The sequence below is a fragment of the Canis aureus genome, chromosome 30 (genome assembly GCF_053574225.1).
Source record: "Canis aureus isolate CA01 chromosome 30, VMU_Caureus_v.1.0, whole genome shotgun sequence".
In the NCBI taxonomy this organism is placed as follows: Eukaryota; Metazoa; Chordata; class Mammalia; order Carnivora; family Canidae; genus Canis; species Canis aureus.
Window position 1 is genome coordinate 32,223,183 of NC_135640.1, and position 20,849 is coordinate 32,244,031.

The 20,849-nt window shown below is 41.3% G+C and overlaps 1 protein-coding gene across 1 annotated transcript in view; it reads right to left on the reverse strand.

The window, feature by feature from the left end:
- Positions 1 to 16,670, reverse strand: part of PAXBP1 (PAX3 and PAX7 binding protein 1) — a 34,214-nt gene extending 17,544 nt beyond the window's left edge. Inside the window, exons 1-8 of the mRNA XM_077879025.1 lie at positions 16,241 to 16,670; positions 14,673 to 14,801; positions 9,806 to 9,982; positions 8,282 to 8,503; positions 7,618 to 7,721; positions 6,398 to 6,615; positions 5,675 to 5,864; positions 1,947 to 2,070 (exon numbers count right to left, since the gene is read on the reverse strand). Of these exons, the coding sequence (XP_077735151.1) occupies positions 1,947 to 2,070; positions 5,675 to 5,864; positions 6,398 to 6,615; positions 7,618 to 7,721; positions 8,282 to 8,503; positions 9,806 to 9,982; positions 14,673 to 14,801; positions 16,241 to 16,589 (1,513 nt within the window). The 5' untranslated portion in view covers positions 16,590 to 16,670. The remainder of the gene's footprint in view (positions 1 to 1,946; positions 2,071 to 5,674; positions 5,865 to 6,397; positions 6,616 to 7,617; positions 7,722 to 8,281; positions 8,504 to 9,805; positions 9,983 to 14,672; positions 14,802 to 16,240) is intronic.
- Positions 16,671 to 20,849: the final 4,179 nt, after the last annotated feature.

Genomic DNA, 20,849 nt, shown 5'->3' on the forward strand with positions numbered 1-20,849 from the left:
CTGAATTGTTCATTCATATTTCAAAATAGTTCTGACATTAGGAAGGAAGTCTGTTCTAGAGTTCAGCAATAATAAAGAAAGATGAGCATGGTAAACAAGCCTGTCCCTGTTGCACCTCAATTGTGAGTTCACACAGCACAGGTAAATTAGCTAAAGCCCCAAACTATAAAAATGATTCTTGTCTTTTTAAGAGGTATCCTTCCTTAAAGAAATAGTTTAAAAATACTCATTGCTATTATAAATACTTAAAATGTTGCTATGTTTACAAAATTCTACAGTATATTAAGAGAGATATGAGAGAGTAGATGATTAAGGGATAGCCTCCTTCACTTCTCTAAGAACTACATGCAGTAACTGTGGCAAGTGTTCACAAATCTCAAAGGATTAATTTCAGGTTGCTTCTTTAAAAAAAGATCAGAAATGGAAGGGATACTTTTGTGTCCCATGTAATGCTCCTCAAACCTCTGACAATGTATACTCCCTTCCAAGACAGTATTTTTCACTTTCTCATTACTTTTGACTTCCTTTTCAACTTTCAATCTAATTAATATACATCATTCAACCCTTACTTCTAATTCCACTTAAGTAAATAGCTCCAAATTATGAAGAACAGATCATAGGTAGGAAGAGGTATTTGGTAAAATGCACAGCTCATACAAACCATTTAACTTAAGAAGGAATCACTTCCCTTCATAGAAGGTTACCTGTAATCTGCCCAGAAATCTGGTTCTGCCTGGATCAAAAGTGATCTGGAAGGCCTGCATTAGCCATCTAGGTGCCCAATACTGTGGCAATAATCCAACTTAAGCTTGTGAGGCAAAAGTATAAGATCAAAGCCATTCATATGGCTCACATATGAGTCTCGCTCAGCTCTGAGGGCCATACTACCATCTCTTTACAATGCTCCAAACCCATCCCACACACAGGATGCCTTCTCAGGGATCCAGCATCTACTTTAGATGACACGCTGTATGACAAAGCACTATTTTCAAAAAGAATAATACTAGGGCCCTTGGCACTTGGATCACCCGTGGTTAACATGCAGATACTGGTCACCATCCAAGACCTAGCAAAAACCTCTGGGGATAGGACCAGGAAACCTGCATTTTAAATTTGTATCACGTGTAATTCTCATGCACACATCATTTAGAACTGTTGAGATAGGAACAAAGAGATGACAAAAGAAGCTACGAGAAATCCATGCTGGGAAAATTCCTAATAGAGCACCAAAGAATATGGAGCACAATGGAAAAACGGAATTAAAAAGTTTAAAACATCTGGTTAAAGAATCACAGCTGAACTATTTAATAAGAGGTTTCCAATTAATTTTAGTTTTTCATAACATAATGAAAGGAATACAAACTGAATCTCTAAATTTTTACATTAAAATTTCAAGAATTGGAGGCATCAACTGACTCACTAAAAAACCTAGGATAAAAGGCAAAGTAGAGAATAAAAAATTTTTGCCTTCCTCGGAGACATGAAGCTCAAAAATCCCCTAATCTTGGAGTTGTTTGTTATGTCATTAAAACCCCCTCTGCCCTCTTTAGTACTTTCCTAATCTCTAAACTCAGAATCTTTGACTGTGATCAGCAACAGCATTTGTATTGGTGTTATGAACAGGATGAAAATGGGAGGGGGGGATCAATTAGGGCCAAATGATAGTGATTTTAAGATAAAATGCTGATGTCTTTTCTATACTCTAAAGAATGAAAAAGTATATCCAAAGAAGAATAAGATTGATAGAATATCAGTGCACGTTTTTGAGCTCTTAAACACAGTCCAAGTACGTGCTGTTTTAAGTTTTAGAACTACCTGACACAAGAGCAAGGAAATGTGCTTCTTAAAAAAAAAAAAAAAAAGCTAAGCTCTCTAATTTTCAATTAGGCTGCACTAAGTAAACAAGGTTGTTTAATGAATAATAAAAACCTTCAAGATGGACTGACTTGAATGGCTTGAAAACTCCGAAGATTCATCTTTAATATCATCTTGTCGTCTTTGGACAAGGCGGGAAGCTCGCTGTTTGTACAGCTGATGTATTGCTGATTCAAGTTCATTAATCAGTGGCACCTGTAAAAATACAACACACTCCGTAACACCAAACTCCTCAGTTGCTTACTTAGTTGAGGGTTCCATACTATTTCCGGATTTCTGAAAAAGTACCCTCTATGGACAGAATAATCATGAACTCCCAGTGGGACACAATAGCAATTCGGTTTTAGGTGTTTAGAACACTCTTCTTTTAATCCATACATAGAGCTATAATGTCCAGTGCCTAGCTATCGGAGTAAAAGTTTGGTTAGGAAACTTAACACTTAGTAAATATTAGTAAAGAGAGCAAGTAAAGAAATGTCAAAAATTGTAGTGCTTTTTTCTTTCAGAATAAAGTATTTGCAAGTCTTTTAATGTCCATTTTTAATTTTCTAGCAGCATGATCTACCTTAGAATTTTTGTAGCTTAAAATAAACCATTATTGCTGTACAGTACCAAAAAAAGGCAAGGGCTCCATGAGCAGGTAAGAATGGGAGTCTGCTAACTGCCCAATTCTGGACGCTTAAACTGCTCTGCCACTCACATGAACCAAGCATCTTATGGTAATGTCACACTACATTGCAGCTTTATCACACGTTCTTCACTGTGAACTGCATTCACTTACGTTATAGTAAGACAAATAAAATTTCTAGCTTTCACTAACCTAATATCAATACCTCGAACTCAGAAAACTTCCTATAAAACGTTTAAATTTTTCCATATTTTGAAATAAAATAATAAAATTCATTACATGAATTATCAGTTTACAAAGTCACTGGATTTTTCCAGGTTAATATCCACAACTAAACATTCACTCGGTTCATACAGCATACAAAAGCTTATAGCATGAATCCTAACTTAAAAAGAAAAAACAGAAAACTTTCTCTTTATCAATATCTTATAACAAAATGCTATGCAACTTTCACAAAACACTAACAACCACTACACATACCTGAGGAAACCAGAAATTCTAGTTTCCTGATGGTTAGTGCAAATGGAAAACACATTATTTAGAGTTTGGGAACACTGGCACCAAGTGTTATAGCAGCTTCCTGAACTGAACAGACTGCAAATGGAAAATAAAAAAAGGCAGGTGGAATTCAAAGATGTCTGTAATAAAAGCAATTTTATACACTTGCATGATTCTGTTGAAAAAGTAGCAGATGTTCACAGAACGATCAAACTGATGGAGTTATTTTAATTTCTACTATGCCACACCATGGGCAACAATGTCCCCAAATCTGCCCTGATTATCTTAGACAGCTGAGCCCACAAGAGTCTATCTTTAAAATTTACGAGTGATTTTTTTTTTTTTTTAAGCATTTGGTGCTATATTACTGTGACTTACACTTCCCATCCCCCTAGTTTTTTCCACACCACACAGGACTAAAGACTAACGTATCCATATACCTAAGGTGCATTCTTTCAGCCCTGGAGACTGTTAACATTCCTCTACTGTAAGAGCTACACACCACAGGTTGAATCAGACAATTTAATTATTCAATTTGTAGTTAAAGTTCTGAAAATGTAATTTTTCTGTTTAGGTCATTGGAATGCTTTTCAACAAAGCTGAGAAAAGTCTGAGAACAAAAACCTTCCAACACTTCTTCAGCTCTCTTTCATGTTTCTTAACAATATTGATTTGTCTCAAGAGTATGCACCATGACAATTTCTTTACCCTCTCCAAACTCAAAATTGTTCTTGACTATTTTTATTTCAAGACCAAATTTAAGACGAAGGAAACAAGAAGGAAGATGACTAAAGGGAAATAAAACAATGGAAAGTTAAAATGATCTTTAAATAATTAAAAAATCTAAGTTCAAAACTACTTAAACTTTTATAACAAAAGAGGAAAAAAAAAACAAAGAAATGTTTATCTATGGCCTTACCCTGAAGCAAATTTTTATAGTATAAAATGAATATTCAAATGTATCCAATTACTCCTAAATAATATTTCCAAGGCAACAATTTATGGCATTATTAATTTAGTTGTAGTCTCTTAATAAAGCTCAATCCAATCAAAATATCAAAATGAAATAAAACTCATCCTTAAAATAAAGGATTATCTACCTCTGTGACTCTGAAACCATATTAGCACAGTCTTAAGTGATTTCTCTAGAAAATTGAGATCAATAAATTATGCTACTACTTGTTTTTAAAACAGCAATTGAATACCATATGAACCAGACATCCTAGCAGTCTCTTTAATTCAAGAATGATATAATTGAGTTAACCATATTACTATCAATTTTTAAGTTAAGCTTATGGTTACAAGTGTATGAGTTTACTGAAGTTAGTTCTAAAAGCAAAGGTACTTCAAGAAAAAAAAACTCCACAGGAACAAACCTTACTTACAAAGTATGGTTTAAGACAAAGATTCTTTCTCTAGTCAGAGTTGCCCACCATGCCCACTGGGCTCAAAAGGACTTTATTAACAGGAAGAACACAACCACCAGCTCTGATACCTATGTCCACTTCCTACCTTGACTCTATTGCCTGCAGCATCAAATCTGTTTCTTTCCCACCCTTGTACTAGTCACCCTAAGTCAGTGACCTGCCACAAGGGATATCATAGCTCAGGCTATAGCTGCTTCTTCAGAAGTCAGGTGATAAAGACAAGAACCTGATAAGCCCTACAAATAAGACCTGGTGAATGCTGTCTCCACCTGCTCTGACCACAGATTGCCTAAGAACCAGTAAGACCCATTAGGAAGACATAGTCTAGGATTGTTCTTTTTGCAAGTCTTTGGCTTTAGGGTATTGAAGCAATCAGCAGAGATAATAAAATACTCCTTTAAACATATAATTACAGACTCTATGCTAATTCACATAACCAAGAAGGGAAAAATGTGCCTCCTAATCCTGTATCACCTCAAAGTTCAGGATATTCAAAGATTTTAATTTTTTTTAAAACATAGGGCCACAAAGTCCATAGATGCTTATAAACCAATGCACCAAAAACATTCATCTTAAAAAAAAAATTAAGTCATTTGAGAAGGGGATCCTATGTGCAGCTAATTTAAAAAATGCAAATAAGCAATACAAAAGAATGCAAAAAACTATGCCAAGTGACTACTACACAAAAAACAAGCAAAAACCCCAAACAAACAAAAAACGAACTTGGAAGCAAGAAATGAGGCCTTCAAAGAAATTACGACCAATGTTACAGTTCCTGAAGTGGATAAAGCATAGGCTTATTTAGATGAAAACTATCAGTAGCAACATGACCAACTTTATCTAGTTAAAAAAAAAAAAAAAAAAAAAAAACTAATAAAATTTTCCAAGTTTATGCCTATTTGGAATTACTTGTGGAAACAGTTTGAAGGTTAAGTTTAGACCAGAACCATATTCCACCAGGAGTCCCTTATATTCTAATATTTCAGGGCCGGCCAAAAATCTATCACTATATTAAGCAGAACTTGCCAAAGTCTTATTTAAATATGTTCAACCTTTTTTGTTTTCAACAAAGGCACTATGCCATCCCCAAGATAGAATGCTGCTAATGAAGTGAAGAAAATGAAGCATGGCTTTTCATCACTTCTAGAGCTGAATTCAGTGGATATACAGAAATGATCTACACAAGGCCGTCTAGACCTCCCTAACTTTGCCTTAGTCAAAGAGATTAGTATTTTTGCATTCTTACCTTTTCACTGAAACACTCAAGCAAGTCTTGGACATACCCTCGCATTTCTTGCAAAAATTTATACCGTTCACCAATACCCCCAGAAGACCCTTCTAATCTTTCAATAGCCCTGGTAGAGTCCACTCGGCTTTGCAGATGTTTCTCATGCTGCTGTCGATTTGTTTTGTGCAGTTCTTTCATGGAGTCCAACCTTAAGAACACAAAAGGATAAATATAACACATTTACATCCAAAAGTCTGTGCTGTCAGGACTCTTGCAATATTATAATAACGCATTTAGTTCCACTATTAGAATATAAAAATACTTGGAGTGGCCATCTTTTCATCTGTACCGTTTTCCTCAAAAAAAAAAAAAGAAAAAGAAAAAAAAAGGAAAAAAAAGGCAGTTTACAGACTTCAAATAAAGTTATTTGGTGGGCTAACCAAAATCTTTTGCTTTTCCCCCCATATCTTGACTACACTTTTTCAAAGTCCGAGAGGTACAAACTCAGAACTGTCTTCAACAAGATCATGGAGTGGCATTTTTTATAACTTTTCGAGGCTTCCACAGAAGTAATCCAAGAAGGTAGCAGAACAAAGTATGAAGTCATCTTCTGTTTAGCTTTTGAAGATGGGCCAGTGAAATCTTCGTTGCGGATATTCTGCATCTGCTACCCCAGACTACATGTTGCCTGAGGGAACAGAAAGCTAGAGGACAGGTCTTTAAGAAGTTGATCTGCCCTACCTGTCTTTAAGCTGTTTCTTTACCAAATCAATAGTAACGGGAGTCATCTCATTACTGGGAGTTTTGAAAGGGACTGTATTATCTGTTTTTTGAGATTTGGCATCAGATGATCCATAGGCAGTATAACTATAAGGAATGCCATAGGATGAACCATAAGGCATCGTCTGGTAAGTGTTCTGGTAGTACATATTCACTTCAGTGGGCTGACTTGCTTGAACCTAGAAAAGAAATGGGGACACATATGAAAACTAACAGTTAAAACTATAAAATCACACCGCTAGTGTTAATATAAAAAAAAAAAAGCAAAAACAAATAGCAAAAATTATACCATTTTCCAAACAGTATGCCAATTAGGATAAATAATTTCAGAGTTCTTCAGAATCATGTAAAGGTAGGGTTTGGAAACATTCTAACTCTTATGGGATTGCTGAGAATCATTTCTAATAATTTTCAAGAAAACAGTATATCAAAGAAGTTTAGAGTTGGAAAGGACATAAAAAATAATCCAAGGCCACCATGTTATGAATGGAAGAGAATAAATGACTTCTTATAAGTAAAGATAGATAAGCAGAGACTAGAGACTGCCATCTAAGTATCCTATTTTCTTAACCCACGTGTGCAAAATTCTGTGTCAAAACACCAGTAACAAAAGTAGTTTACATTTATGCAACACTTCCACTGTACTACTTAATTCTATAAAGCAAATTATTGTAACAATTGAGCAAGACTTTTCATCTACAGTTAAATTTTCACATTATAGAGAAATCCATTTTCCACAAAATAATTTCTAAAGTCAGAAACAATAAGCCATACAGAGAAGAAAGGTTTTATCTGAACAGCGGTTCTCCAATTCAGCGTGCATCACTGCTGGCTGCCCCCCACCCCATTTCTCATTCCCTAGATCTCAAGAGGGTGAGAATTTGCATTTCTCATAAGCTCCCAGCTGCTGCTGCTACTGCTGGTTGAAGGACCACTCTGAGAAATACTGATCTAAGAAACCAGACATTTTCCCATTATTCTGACTGTAAAGAGCAAAAGATAATACAGTTTATTTTAAAAGCTTATCAGATACATAACTTTATGTACTTTTCTTAACCACATTGGTTGAATGAATAAGATTTGATTCAATGGGCAATGTTTTTAACTCAACAAAATAGGCAAAAAAAGGTTTTCCATTTACTTTTTTTTTAATTTTTGAAGTGAAATCCTTTAGTTCTCACCTGAGGGATATTAATTCCTTTTCTTATCTGCTCCTGTTCCCATCGGCTGAGCTCTTCATCTTGTTCTCCAGTTACTAAAGCATCATCATCGCTCCCCTCGATGCCTACAGCCATAGCAGCAAAGAAAATTAAATACTTTTAGAAAAGCAGGGAGGGAAGAGATGCTATCCTGACACTTCAAAACTACTGGTATTAAATCAGTCTCACTAAAATGTCTAACCTGATCTCCTCTCCTTTGATCCTCCTGGCCTTGCTTGTCTTGGCCACCATATCCCTTGAAGCAAAGGCTAAGTATTATGTAATTGTTAAAACCTTAGAAAGGTTTCCTATTCTCTGTGAGCTTGACATCAAATCGACAAAGGGAAGAACAAATCTTAAAGGCCTCTAAAGAATGCTAAGCTGATTATAAAAAATTTATGCGTGTAAAGTGCTTAACATAGTACTGCCTACTCAGGAAGTACTCAATAAACGTTAGTTTCACAATCATGCTACAGTTTAAAAAAAATAAAAAAATTCCAATAAGACACTTGTACCCAAACAAAAACAGTCCTCAAACATTAAACATAGTTAAGTAAATGTGGGTACTTTTCATAGGACTATATTTAATAGCAAATCATATTTAATAGCAATGCAACAGGCTTACTATCGTATTAAATCAAGTTACCTATTTCCTCCGCAATTTTTTGTCTTTGTGACTTTTCTTTCACGGAAAAAACTATGCGGCGTTTCTCATCATCGTCTTCATCATCGCTGGCATCATTCTCATCTTCTCTAACAAGGCGGCCTTTACCAGGCTCACTATCATGAGGAGTGAAATCTCCTAATTCTCGGGCCATTTGACGCTTTTTCCTTGCAGCATGTATAAAAGCTGCATCTGGAATTTCTCCTGGAAACATATGATAAGGATTATAAAAGACAGAGGTATTAGGGAATAAAATTTCTAGTTTCTTGAAAATATGAAGGGTAAAATAATTTCAAAAACAGCCTGGTCGCAGTGATGTTCTAACTAACGTTAGTTACTGGTACTCCCCTTCCCAAAATGTGCCTGTAATCCATCAGATTTATTTTTAATTTAGCATAAATGGAAGCTAAAAGTCGCTAAGGACCCTAAAAATATATACATAATGGCAATATGTATGGGAAAGGGGGGAGGGGAAAATCCACCATACAGTTACTTTAACTGTAACTTTTTTTTCATTTTTAAGAAATAAACAAAAGTAATCAAATCATATTACTAACTAGAAAGCAACCAGTAAAAAAGGCACCCAAAAACAAACCTTAAAAGCCTATCATAGTATGTTTCTGTTGCAAATAGTCTAAGTTCACCTGTAAGCATTCAGAATATATCATTGTGTACCTATTTCTTCCTCCTATTAAAGCAAAGTTTTTTCCATGTTGTTGTTTGGCATGAATATAATTTGTAATGGCTTAATCTACTACATGATCAAACTGACTTTTTACCTCAATAAAAATTAATGCCTTGCTACTTGTCTGTTATTTTAATGGCTTTGTAACATCAATCATGTTAAGTGTACCTTAACTTACTAAGCTGTTCTTCTCTTTCTAGATTCTTTTTTTTTTTTTTTAATTTTTTATTTATTTATGATAGTCACAGAGAGAGAGAGAGAGAGAGGCAGAGACACAGGCAGAGGGAGAAGCAGGCTCCATGCACCGGGAGCCCGATGGGGGATTCGATCCCGGGTCTCCAGGATCGGGCCCTGGGCCAAAGGCAGGCGCCAAACCGCTGCGCCACCCAGGGATCCCTCTAGATTCTTTTTCTAAACATTTATTTACTGGAAAGCTGATTACCCAGAGAATAGTTCTGCAAACTATTCCCTACAGAAAAGTAAAAACGAAGTGTGGGCATAAAACTAGTAGTAATTACTTTTGCTTTTAGTAGCATTTCTAAAAATGTTAAAGTCTTGATGAAATACGTGAAAAAAAAAAAAAAGACTTCAGTTCCATTTATCCATTTACTCAAAGCCCCACATTTGCTGATGCCTGAGAGTAAACTTGGAAAATTAGAAAGTTTCTAGTTCTCTCACTTTATTTGCAAAAGGCAACACCCTGGCTTATATAGGAATGTCCTAAGAAACACCACTTTGCTACCTCCTTCCTTCACCATCGCTACACATGACCCCTCCTTGGGGGCTTCCTTCATGTCTGAGAAGTATTTACAAGTACACACCTGGACGGAGAACGTTCAAAGAAGATAAAGCATTAGAAAAGGCTCCACCAGCTTTTGGCTTTTCTTCCTCCTTCTCACTTTCCATATCCATTTCATCTTCACCATGTTCATTGATGATAACTCCATCTTCTTGACTGGTGTCCTTAACGTGTCCTGTTTTGTCCAAAGGTGGTTCGTCTACATTTTTGAAAAGTTATTAAAAGATGTTTAAAACAGACTGCATAAGGAGGCACCTTTTATTCATTTATAAGCTCAATTTATTCAAGTTGCAACTATTTTAATTTTCTTAAAACTCAAAACCACTGATGTATGAAAATGAAATATCAAACAATAGGCATTAAATGGGAAGTAAAAATAATACAGGGGTCACAGGAGTGCACTGGAGGCTCTGTTCAATTCCACCTTGAGTTCATTACATCAAAATTTTACTGAATTTATCAAAATTAACTGTTTCTTCCTCTAAACTCCCACTGATAACTTCATACCTCTTTGAAGCTTATTTCATCTTATATGCCAGTATTTTATTAAACTCAAAGTCCATCTGAGGCAGCTTTCCATCAAGAACAATGTTTATGAACCATATAAACCTCACTGTAGGCAGCCCCGGTGGCTCAGTAGTTTAGCGCCACCTTCAGCCTGAGGTGTGATCCTGGAGACCCGGGATAAAGTGCCACATCGGGTTCCCTGCATGGAGCCTGCGTCTCCCTCTGCCTGTATCTCTGCCTTTCTCTGTCTCTCATAACTAACTAACTAACTAACTAACTAACTAACTAAATAAATAAATAAATAAATAAAATCTTAAAAAAAAGAAAAAAAAAACCCTCACTGTAATGAATACGTCAGGATTATCTTCTTAGGTCACAAATATTTGCCATCCATCACCTCAAGGGATAAGACCCTTTTAAGTCACATTTATACAGTGTAACTCTGACCCCACTGCCATGACTGAATGTTCAAGACTAACCAAAGCAGATTCAAAAAGTGACCAAAGCAGGATTTGTGACCAAAGCAGAGACAACCTGATTCTCTTTCCGGGAATCTGGAACTGAGACAGAAGACAAGTCAGAGACCAGGTGGCACTAAAAACCACCACATGTAAACCAGGAAGGGAGCTGGAGTGCACCACATTCTGCCATATGGACAGAGGAGAGAGCTCCCTAATGCTGAGGCCATTCCTAAGACTGGTCACAACACTGCTTTTCCTGCCACTGTACTCCAGGAGGCACCACTGTATCTTTATAGAGCTAACCAGTCCTACTGCACTATCAGTAGGACTGATGAAAAAAATCAAGAGGGGATCCCTGGATGGCTCAGCGGTTAAGCATCTGCTTTTGGCCCAGGGCATAGTCCTGGAGTCCCAGGATGGAGTCCCACATCAGTCTCCCTGCATGGAGCCTGCTTCTCTCTCTGCCTGTGTCTCTGCCTCTCTCTCTCTCTCTCTCTCTCATTAATAAATAAAATCTTAAAAAAAGAAAAAAGAAAGAAAAAATCAAGAAAAATCAAAGTGTTTTTCACCATGAGCACTGAACCTGGCACATTATAGGTATGATGAATATAATGAAATACTAGAAGTTTATTCTAAACATGATATTCTTCTATTGTTTCCCTAGCATGTTCCCCTCCCAAAAAGTGTTTCAAAGATTCTCTATTCTTCTCAAGCCATATTCCACTACCTTCAATAGGAATCCCAGAGATAACAACACTCCCCCACATACACACTTTTAACTTGACTAGGATTTAGGTCATTATGTTTTAAGCTCCTTAGTTTTCTCATTTATCTTCCTACCTCATTAGCCACAGCCTTCCTTCTAAAGTACATTCTGACACTGTAAGATTTAAAAATTCACCGTATCAGATGGATACGGTTAGACAAGAGTCAAAAACTATCCATTTCCTTCTACTCTAAACCCACACTACATCAATGGCTTTTAATAGAACTGGGAAATGTACACTAAACCAGGTAGGTATGTTCAGATAATGATTTCTGCAGATTTTAAAAGACTGAGCAAATAGATTTTATGATTGATCACATACAAGTGCACAACATGGTAACAGCTGAGTTTTTGTTAGTGGACATGGATTATCCTTCCAGATGTCTTTATAAAAAGAGATACTAAATAATCTTTCTCTAGGCTCCTCTTTTATCTTCAATTTCTTCTACTACCACATCAGGAAACTTGTTTTCATGAACATTCTCTTTACCTTGATCAGGCCCTCCCACGCCTTTCTTCTGTCTACAGACACATTTCTATTGAAAAACTTCTCCTTGATCCCAATGGTCTCTCTAGCTACTCTCTCTGTCCTCTACTTCTCTCCCTGACAAACTTCTGGAAAGCAGTGTGGACCTGCTGCCTTCTACTTCGTCACCACTTGTGCCTCAACCTGGGCAAATGGCCTTTGATTTCTTGCAGTCCCAGCTCCCATACCAGCTATCCCAATGGCTGCAGCTACAATTAATTCATACAGTATCAAGCAATTTAGCAAAAGATGTTTCTTCATCCAAACAGGTAAGAGCTTGTCTAGTGGGCTTGTCTCTTCCACCAGACATTCTCCTCCAGAAAGAAAACAACAGAAACCCTGAGAAAGTTCCCTCAACCCCATGGTCCTTTCTTTTCCTGACTTTTCTGGTCCTATTTCATACAAATGAGTATCAACATCTTGAAACTTTCCTATCTCTTCTCTGGCTATTATGATTCTATTTAGTAAAATCCTCTTCTCTATGCATACATTTATTAAAGATAGAAGTCTTTGGTCCTCTGGAATTTCTCCTCCTTGCTGCTCCCTCATCGATTCCATTTACTTCTGCTATTAATAAATACCTTGCTAAGCACCATACCTAAATCCACATCTCCCCAACTGTTTACTGGCTATTTCCACTCAAGTTCAAGTTTAAAAGCAAACTCCTTATTTTATGAATAACACAAAAATGGGTCTTCTAACTTGACAGTAGTTGATTTGGAGATTAATGCACCTCTGCCTATCTAAGGAGGACTGCATAAGGAAGAGTTCAGGATTGTCAGCTGATTAATGAAAAGAGCTCCACAGCACCATCATTTCAGGGGTAAAGATGACAATATATAATACAGAGGCTCTACTTTTAGGGAGGACGTTAATTAAGTTACCTGGCAAGTGCAATATCAGTTATGTAAAAGTGGAAGACAGGTCACAGGGAAGGCCTCAAAAATCCCAGACTTGCTTCAATTTCTAATGGTCCTTTCTCATTTCTCCTGACCTCTCCTGCACTATTATATTGCACACAGTCAGTTCTCAAGATATTTGGGAAAAAAGCAGTTTCCTAGACTCCAAAATAAGTGGTTCCCCTAAAAATACTCCTCCTCCCACCTGCCTTCCCTATTTCTGTATATAATACAGAATTGTTCTCTCAGTCACCATGGCACAAAAGTTCAAATTTGACTGTTTCTTTTAAGTCCAATAGCTAAAGCCTATATCAAGCCTACCAATTTCTTCCTTGGAACATTTTTCAAATAATCCTTTCTTTTCATTTCTTCTCCCACACCCACAGCAAACATTTTTAACTCATCCACAATTTCCCACTGAGTCAGGAAAAGCCTTAGTCTTGCTCAACCAAGACCTTTTTAAACTCCCTATTAATTGATCAAAGCTGGCCCTTGATTTCAAACAGCTTTAGGGCTCCAATCTCTCCTTGCACCAATCCATTCTGCATGTTAATACCAGGTTAAAGTTTCAAAGGCATTTTTCATGTCACCATCTTGGCAAGCCACTGAACACAGCAACTCTAAACCCCTTATTGGAGATTAAACATCCTTCGTAATCGGTCAACAATGTACCTTTCACCCCAAACCTCCACTTCCAAATCATCTACTTTGACCTGACAGGTATACTTGCTCTTGCCTTAGTCACTTTAATCTTTGATGATACACTCTATCTTCCCTTTCCCATCTTTTGGAATTTAAATCATCAAAAACCCAGTTTCATATTCCACTTTATCTATAAAGCATTCCTTCTCCTGCCTCCAAAAAAAGAAAAAAAAATGTAGTTCCCTTTTAAACCACTCACTGGACATTTTGCCAAACACTAGGTCCAATGATACATTTAAGTAATTTTGATGCTGTCTCCAAAATTAGACTCTAAATTTGAGATACAATGACATACTTTTTCACATTAAGCCTATGGCTGAGAACCTGTGAAATAATTCTATCCTTAATTCCATAGAATAAAAAATTTCTCTAAGGTATTTGCGTGAGAATAACTCAGACCACAGCATATTATAATGAATCCACTTTCCTCCCAGACAAATAACTTTTTAAAATTGTTAAGCTTCAGTTGTGAAAGGGTGTGAGAAATGTCTGTACAATGCAGGCAGGGGCCTCACACTGAGGAGTCCTCACCACATATCTGATAAGGCTACAGAATGAGAAAGCATTATCAATAAACATTAAAACAAGGGCGTTCCTAAAAGTTCTGCAAGAATTAAACCAACTGTGGAAATACCACCAAAGAAATTGAACACCAGTCTCTATAAAATACAAGTACAGGAACTTACACAGTACTACCTCAAACAGAAATAAACCTGGGTCTCAGGCTTAAAATGGGAAACTTCTTTTCTCTGGTCAACAGCAGCCTGAACACCAGCAGGAAAATTTGGGGAGGATTCAGGTGCTACAGCAGAAACATTTCAGCAGCAGTGAATTCTGTCTTTGTGAAAAATCACATTTACTGTGTAGTTGTGTTAGAATTAAATAATAGAACTGTATCAATATTCAATTTGGACCTCTGAAAACAATCGAGTCAACTGACTCTACATATACAGCAAATCCATTCAATCCCTGTGAGAAAGAGGTTTCATTTTGTTGTTTCAAAAGACTCCTATGAGTTTGGTACTTACTGTCTGCTGATGAGTTGAGTTCTGTTTTAATCTTCGATTTTTCAAGATCTTCTTTATATTCTTTCTTAAGTAATTTTACTATCTTTTTGCTGTAACTTGATTTCTTCACTTTGAAAACTTCTTCATTTTCTTAGAAAAGAAATTAAATGAAGTCTGTAGCAACCATTTCAGATAGCTTCGTTTCTAACTTTCACATGAACTTAGGTGCTTTTTGCATTCATCCAAATAGACACTCATAGAACAAAGCATTATATCATTTGAAGTTATTCCAAATCTGTCACAGACCCTCAAAAGCTGAAGTCAACTTCATAAATTAACCTCGCATAATGCAAATTTGAGACTTTTTAAAAGGCACAACATATGCAACTGCACAAAATTTTCCTGTCCTATTGTCTTCCTCAGGAGGAAAACAAAATCATTGAAAAAAAGCACATAATTACTTTATTAGGGTATCAAGGGAAAAAAAACAAACACCCGAAATCAAAAGATGCTGGGTAATAGAGCTGTCAAGTCTGACTAAATCTTTGTCCATCACAAACTGACATATTATTTCAAGACTAAGCTGAGAACAAAGTAGTTTTCAAAAATAAGTTGGGTATGTATCCACCGCCTTTGATTTGAAATTTTTCAAGTCAAATGCAAACACTAGTTTGCATCACTGCATCACTATGCAAAAAAAAAAAAAAAAAATTTGGGCAGTGGTCCTCTCAAACAAGATAAAAATTAACAGAAAGGTCAAAAAGAAACTGCCCACCTTACTGGAAAGATGAAAGCATCTTGCATCAAGATGCAAGTGAGATATCCAAAAGTCTTTCCTCCTAACATACGCTTAACTGAGTTACATAAACACACACACATGCAACTGGTCGGGAAGTTAGCTTTAAGGCTCATATATGATCAGAAAGCTAAATTCACTGCAGCTTGGCCTCTCACACCCGATTGGATAAAACGCCTTCAGTTACTATTGCACCGTCTCTCTCCACGGCACGAGGAAAGCCGGACGTCTGCACCCCTACTTATTCCCATAGGAAAACTGAGGCTTGGCATTTGCAAAGGACTGACCCAAGGTCACTCAGAACCAGGGCTTCCACTCCGGGGATTCTGCTCCCAGATTTAGGAAATCCTCCTTACAATCCCGGCCTTCCTAAGGTCAAGGATGCCTGGACAGACTCCCCCCAAGAGCCGCGGGCCCCGGGACCTGCAGAAGATTCCGAGACCCGGCCAAGAGCAGACGAGGGGGACCCAACTCAAGTTCTCCCCGACACACACCCGCCGGGGGGGTGGGGAGCAGGACGGGGGGCACTGAAATTTCCACTGAACAAAAATTCAGAATGACGGATCTGAGCAGGAAATGCACAGGAGGACGAGGAGGAGGAGGAGGAGGCGGTGGTTAAGAAAAGGCTGGCGGCGGCGCGGGAGCGCGTCCTCCGCCGGGAGCAGAAGGCCGGAGGCGGGGAGGGATGCGCGGCGGGTCGGGCGCGAAGGCTGGGCGTCCGGGGATGCGGGGACGCCCGGCGGGGGGCCCAGGGCAGGGGTCTGGGCTCCGGGGACCCCGGCGCGGCGCTCACCTTCCTCCTCGTCCTGGAAGCTCAGCAGGCTGGCCCGCGGCACCTCTTTGTTCTCCCGCGGCCTCTTGCGCGGCTTCAGCCCGTTGCCGGGCTCCGCGCCGCCCGGGAAGCAGCCCCCGGCCTCGGCCCCCGAGCCCGGGGTCAGCGCGGAAGGCGGCGGCAGCCCCGGGCCCTGCAGCGACTCCCCCCCAGGGGCCCGGTCGCCGCCGCCGGAGCCCGGGTCCTCGCCCGCGCCCGCGCCCGGCGGCGGCAGCAACGGCGGCGGCTCCTGCTCCTCATCGCGCTCTCGCTCCTCCTCCTCCGAGTCATTCCGCTTGCGCACGTTCACTCGCCGGGCCTTTCGGAACATCCCCGCGGCTCGCACGGCGGCCTCACGCCCGCTCCCACTCGGCGGCCCCGGCGGCGGCCAGCTCGCGACGGCGCACGCGCGCACTCCGGCCCCCCCGGCCGGGCCCGGTCTCGCCGGCCGTCTACCGCGCACCTCCGAGCGCGCATGCGCGGGCGCGCTCCCTCCGAGGAGAGCCCCAACGCGCCTCTCGCGAGAGCGCCAGCTGGTCGCAGTGTCCTCTGCCGGCGTGGAGGACCGTGGGCGCGGAACTGGGACTCGGCGCCGTCCGACGGGTCACAAAGAGGATCATAGAGACGAGAGGACCGGGTAAGCTCGGTCTTCCCGCGGCCCCCGCTGCTGCACTGCGTCTTCCGCACTTACGCAGAGTGGTCACGCGAGGAAAGCTCCCGCCAAGCGCGGGGAGGGGCCGACGGAGGAGGAGGAGGAGGGGAAGGGGGGGAGGAGGAGGAAGAGGAGGGGAAGGAGGACGGGAAGGAGAGGGGAGGGGAGGACGGGAGGAGGGGAGGGGAGAGGGAAGGAGGAGGGGAGGGGAGGGCAAGTGGGGGAGGGGAGAGGAGGGGAGGGCGAGGGGAGGGGAGGAAGAGGAGAGGGGAGGGCAAGAGGGGAAGGGGAGAGGGGAGGAGGGGGAGGAGAGGGGAGGGCAAGAGGGGAAGGGGGAGGAGGAGGAGGGGAAGGAGAGGGGAGGAAGAGGGGAAGGGGGAGGAGGAGGAGGGGAAGGAGAGGGGAGGAAGAGGGGAGGGGAGAAGGGGAGGGGAGAGGAAAGGAGGAGGGGAGGGGAGGGCAAGAGGGGAGGGCGAGAGGAGGGGAGGGGAGGAAGAGGAGAGGGGAGGGCAAGGGGGGAAGGGGAGAGGGGAGGAGGAGGAGGGGAAGGAGAGGGGAGGAGAGGAGAGGGGAGGGCAAGAGGGGAAGGGGAGGAGAGGGGAGGGGGGAGGAGGGGAAGGAGAGGGGAGGAAGAGGGGAGGGGAGGAGGGGAGGGCGAGAGGAGGGGAGGAAGAGGAGAGGGGAGGGCAAGGGGGGAAGGGGAGAGGGGAGGGGAAGGGGAGAGGGAAGGAGGAGGGGAGGGGAGGGCAAGAGGAGGGGAGGGGAGGAAGAGGAGAGGGGAGGAGGAGGAAGGGGAGGAGAGGGGCGGAGAGGGGAGGGCAAGAGGGGAAGGGGAGGAGAGGGGAGGAGGAGGAGGGGAAGGAGAGGGGAGGAAGAGGGGAGGGGAGAAGGGGAGAGGAGAGGAAAGGAGGAGGGGAGGGGAGGGCGAGAGGAGGGGAGGGGAGGAAGAGGAGAGGGGAGGGGAAGGGGAGAGGGGAGGAGGAGGAGGAGGGGAAGGAGAGGGGAGGGCAAGAGGGGAAGGGGAGGGGACAAGGGAGGGGAAGGGGAGGAGGGGGAGGGCAAGAGGGGAGGGAGGGCAAGGGGGAGGGGAAGAGGAGGAGAGGGGAGGAGAAGAGGAGGGGAGGGGAGGGGGATGTGGGGGAGGGGAGGAAAAGGGGGAGGGGAGGAGGACAGGAAAAAGGGGAGGAGGAGGAGAGGAGTGGAAGTAGTGGGAAGAGAGGGGAGGGGAGAGGAGGTGGGGGAAATCAGAAGGACAGACCAGGTTTGGGGAGGGAAAGTAGGTTCCCACGGTGGGAGAGGCTTCCGGAACTCTAGGGTAGTTGTCACTGACTCTACGGAGTCCCGCTTCGTGTGCCTACAGCTTTGTAGCCACAAAGCACTGTCGGCAGCATTGGATTTCATCTAGGAGAACGCGTCACCGGGCCTGATGGCTGCAGCCCCTGTCTCCGTTAAGCCGAGAGCCAACGTGTTGTAGTGTTTTCGAGGGAATGCCAAATTTTGCAGCATTTCTGAAACGCAGCTGATTTCAGAAACGGAAGGGAAATGGACCTGCACGAGTGGGGACGGTTGTGACACATTTCAGCCTTGCGTCACAGAGGGAAGGGTCTTAACTGACGAGGCCCCAGCAGGCTCCGGGACTGCTTGCCCAGGGTATCCCCGGATGGAGGCCTTTTCCTTCACCTGTGCGCCTCTAGGCAGGTCGTTTGCACATCTCAAAATTGAGAGGGTAACAAAGGGCATTCCTATAGTGAAGAAAAAAAAAAAAAAAAGAGCCCATCCATCACCAGAAGCTTTCCAGTTGTGCCTCAGTTAAAATTCTCATGATCCTCCTGAGATACTCTATGAACGTGAAAGCAAATGAGTGTATCTTTATGAATTACCTCTTTTTACACAGCACGTAAACTATGTTTTTAGTTTAACATAAATTGGAGTTTGGTTCGTGTCCATACATAAAGGTTGGCTTTTTTTTTGTTTTTGTTTTTTTGTTTTTGTTTTTTTTTTACCTATGCATATGGATCTCTTGTTGGAAGGTACCATAATTTATAAAACCACCCCATAAGGTTATTTCCCGTCTTGCTGTAATAATCAGTGCCACAATGAAAATCTTTGAAAAATGGTCACATCTGGAGAACAAGCTAGAACTGGACTTTGCTAGATCCAAATGTGTGCATTTGTAACTTTGCTAATTATAAGTTGCTCTTTATAGAATCTGTGTCTATTTGTACTCTTACCAGGAAATGTGAGAGCGCCTTTTGCCCACGCCATCCTGTCAAAATTTCGCTTAAAAATGAAGTTCCCGGGGCAGCCCAGGTGGCTCAGCGGTTTAGCGCCGCCTTCAGCCCAGGGTCTGATCCTGAAGACCTGGGATCGAGTCCCTCTCGGGCTCCCTGCATGGAGCTTGCTTCTCCCTCTGCCTGTGTCTCTGCCTCTCTCTCTGTGTGTGTCTCTCATGAATAAATAAAATCTTAAAAAAAAAAAATTGAAGGTGGCTTAGTCCTTGAGTGTCTGTCTTTGGCTCAGGTTGTGAACATGGGGTCATGGGATCCAGTCCCGCATGGGGTTCCCCACAGGGAGCCTGCTTCTCCCTCTGCCTGTGTCTCTGCCTCTCTCTCTCTCTCTCTCTCTCTCTCTCTCTCTCGTGAATACACAAATTTTTTTAAAATGTTTTTTTTTAAAGAATTAAGTTCTTCCTCTGTGAGATTTCTCTTCATGTCTTTTGCCCATTTCATGATTGGATTGTTTGTTTCTTTGGTGTTGAGTTTAATAAGTTCTTTATAGATCTTGGAAACTAGCCCTTTATCGGATAGGTCATTTGCAAATATCTTCTCCCATTCTGTAGGTTGTCTTTTAGTTTTGTTGACTGTATCCTTTGCTGTGCAAAAGCTTCTTATCTTGATGAAGTCCCAATAGTTCATTTTTGCTTTTGTTTCTTTTGCCTTCGTGGATGTATCTTGCAAGAAGTTACTGTGGCCGAGTTCAAAAAGGGTGTTGCCTGTGTTCTCCTCTAGGATTTTTTTTTAAATTTATTTTTTATTGGTGGTCAATTTGCTAACATACAGAATAACCCCCAGTGCCCGTCACCCATTCACTCCCACCCCCCGCCCTCCTCCCCTTCCACCACCCCTAGTTCGTTTCCCAGAGTTAGCAGTCTTTACGTTCTGTCTCCCTTTCTGATATTGCCCACACATTTCTTCTCCCTTCCCTTATATTCCCTTTCGCTATTATTTATATTCCCCAAATGAATGAGAACATATAATGTTTGTCCTTCTCCGACCGACTTTCTTCACTCAGCATAATACCCTCCAGTTCCATCCACGTTACTCAGCTATTAGAAATGACAAATACCCACCATTTGCTTCAACGTGGATGGAACTGGAGGGCATTATGCTGAGTGAAGTAAGTCGGTTGGAGAAGGACAAACATTATATGTTCTCATTCATTTGGGGAATATAAATAATAGTGAAAGGGAATATAAGGGAAGGGGGAAGAAATGTGTGGGAAATATCAGAAAGGGAGACAGAACGTAAAGACTGCTAACTCTGGGAAACGAACTAGGGGTGGTGGAAGGGGAGGAGGGCGGGGGGTGGGAGTGAATGGGTGACGGGCACTGGGGGTTATTCTGTATGTTAGCAAATTGACCACCAATAAAAAATAAATTTAAAAAAAATAAAAAAATAAAAATAAAAAAATAAAAAAATAAAAAAAAAAAGAATTAAGTTCCAAGTTGAAGCAGAAGTTTCCAAGCCCACCAAGAATTTCTATGTCATACATATCTACCTTTTTCCCCCCTCTGGTTTTCTTTGGATGTGAGAACTGCCCAGCCGGGACCCACTTTTAGAAACTGGAAGGATGATTTAGGTGAAGAGCCTCTTCTGTAACATTTTCGTCCAGTTTGTATGAAAGGTTAGTAGCATCTAACTCCCATTCTACTCTCATTTC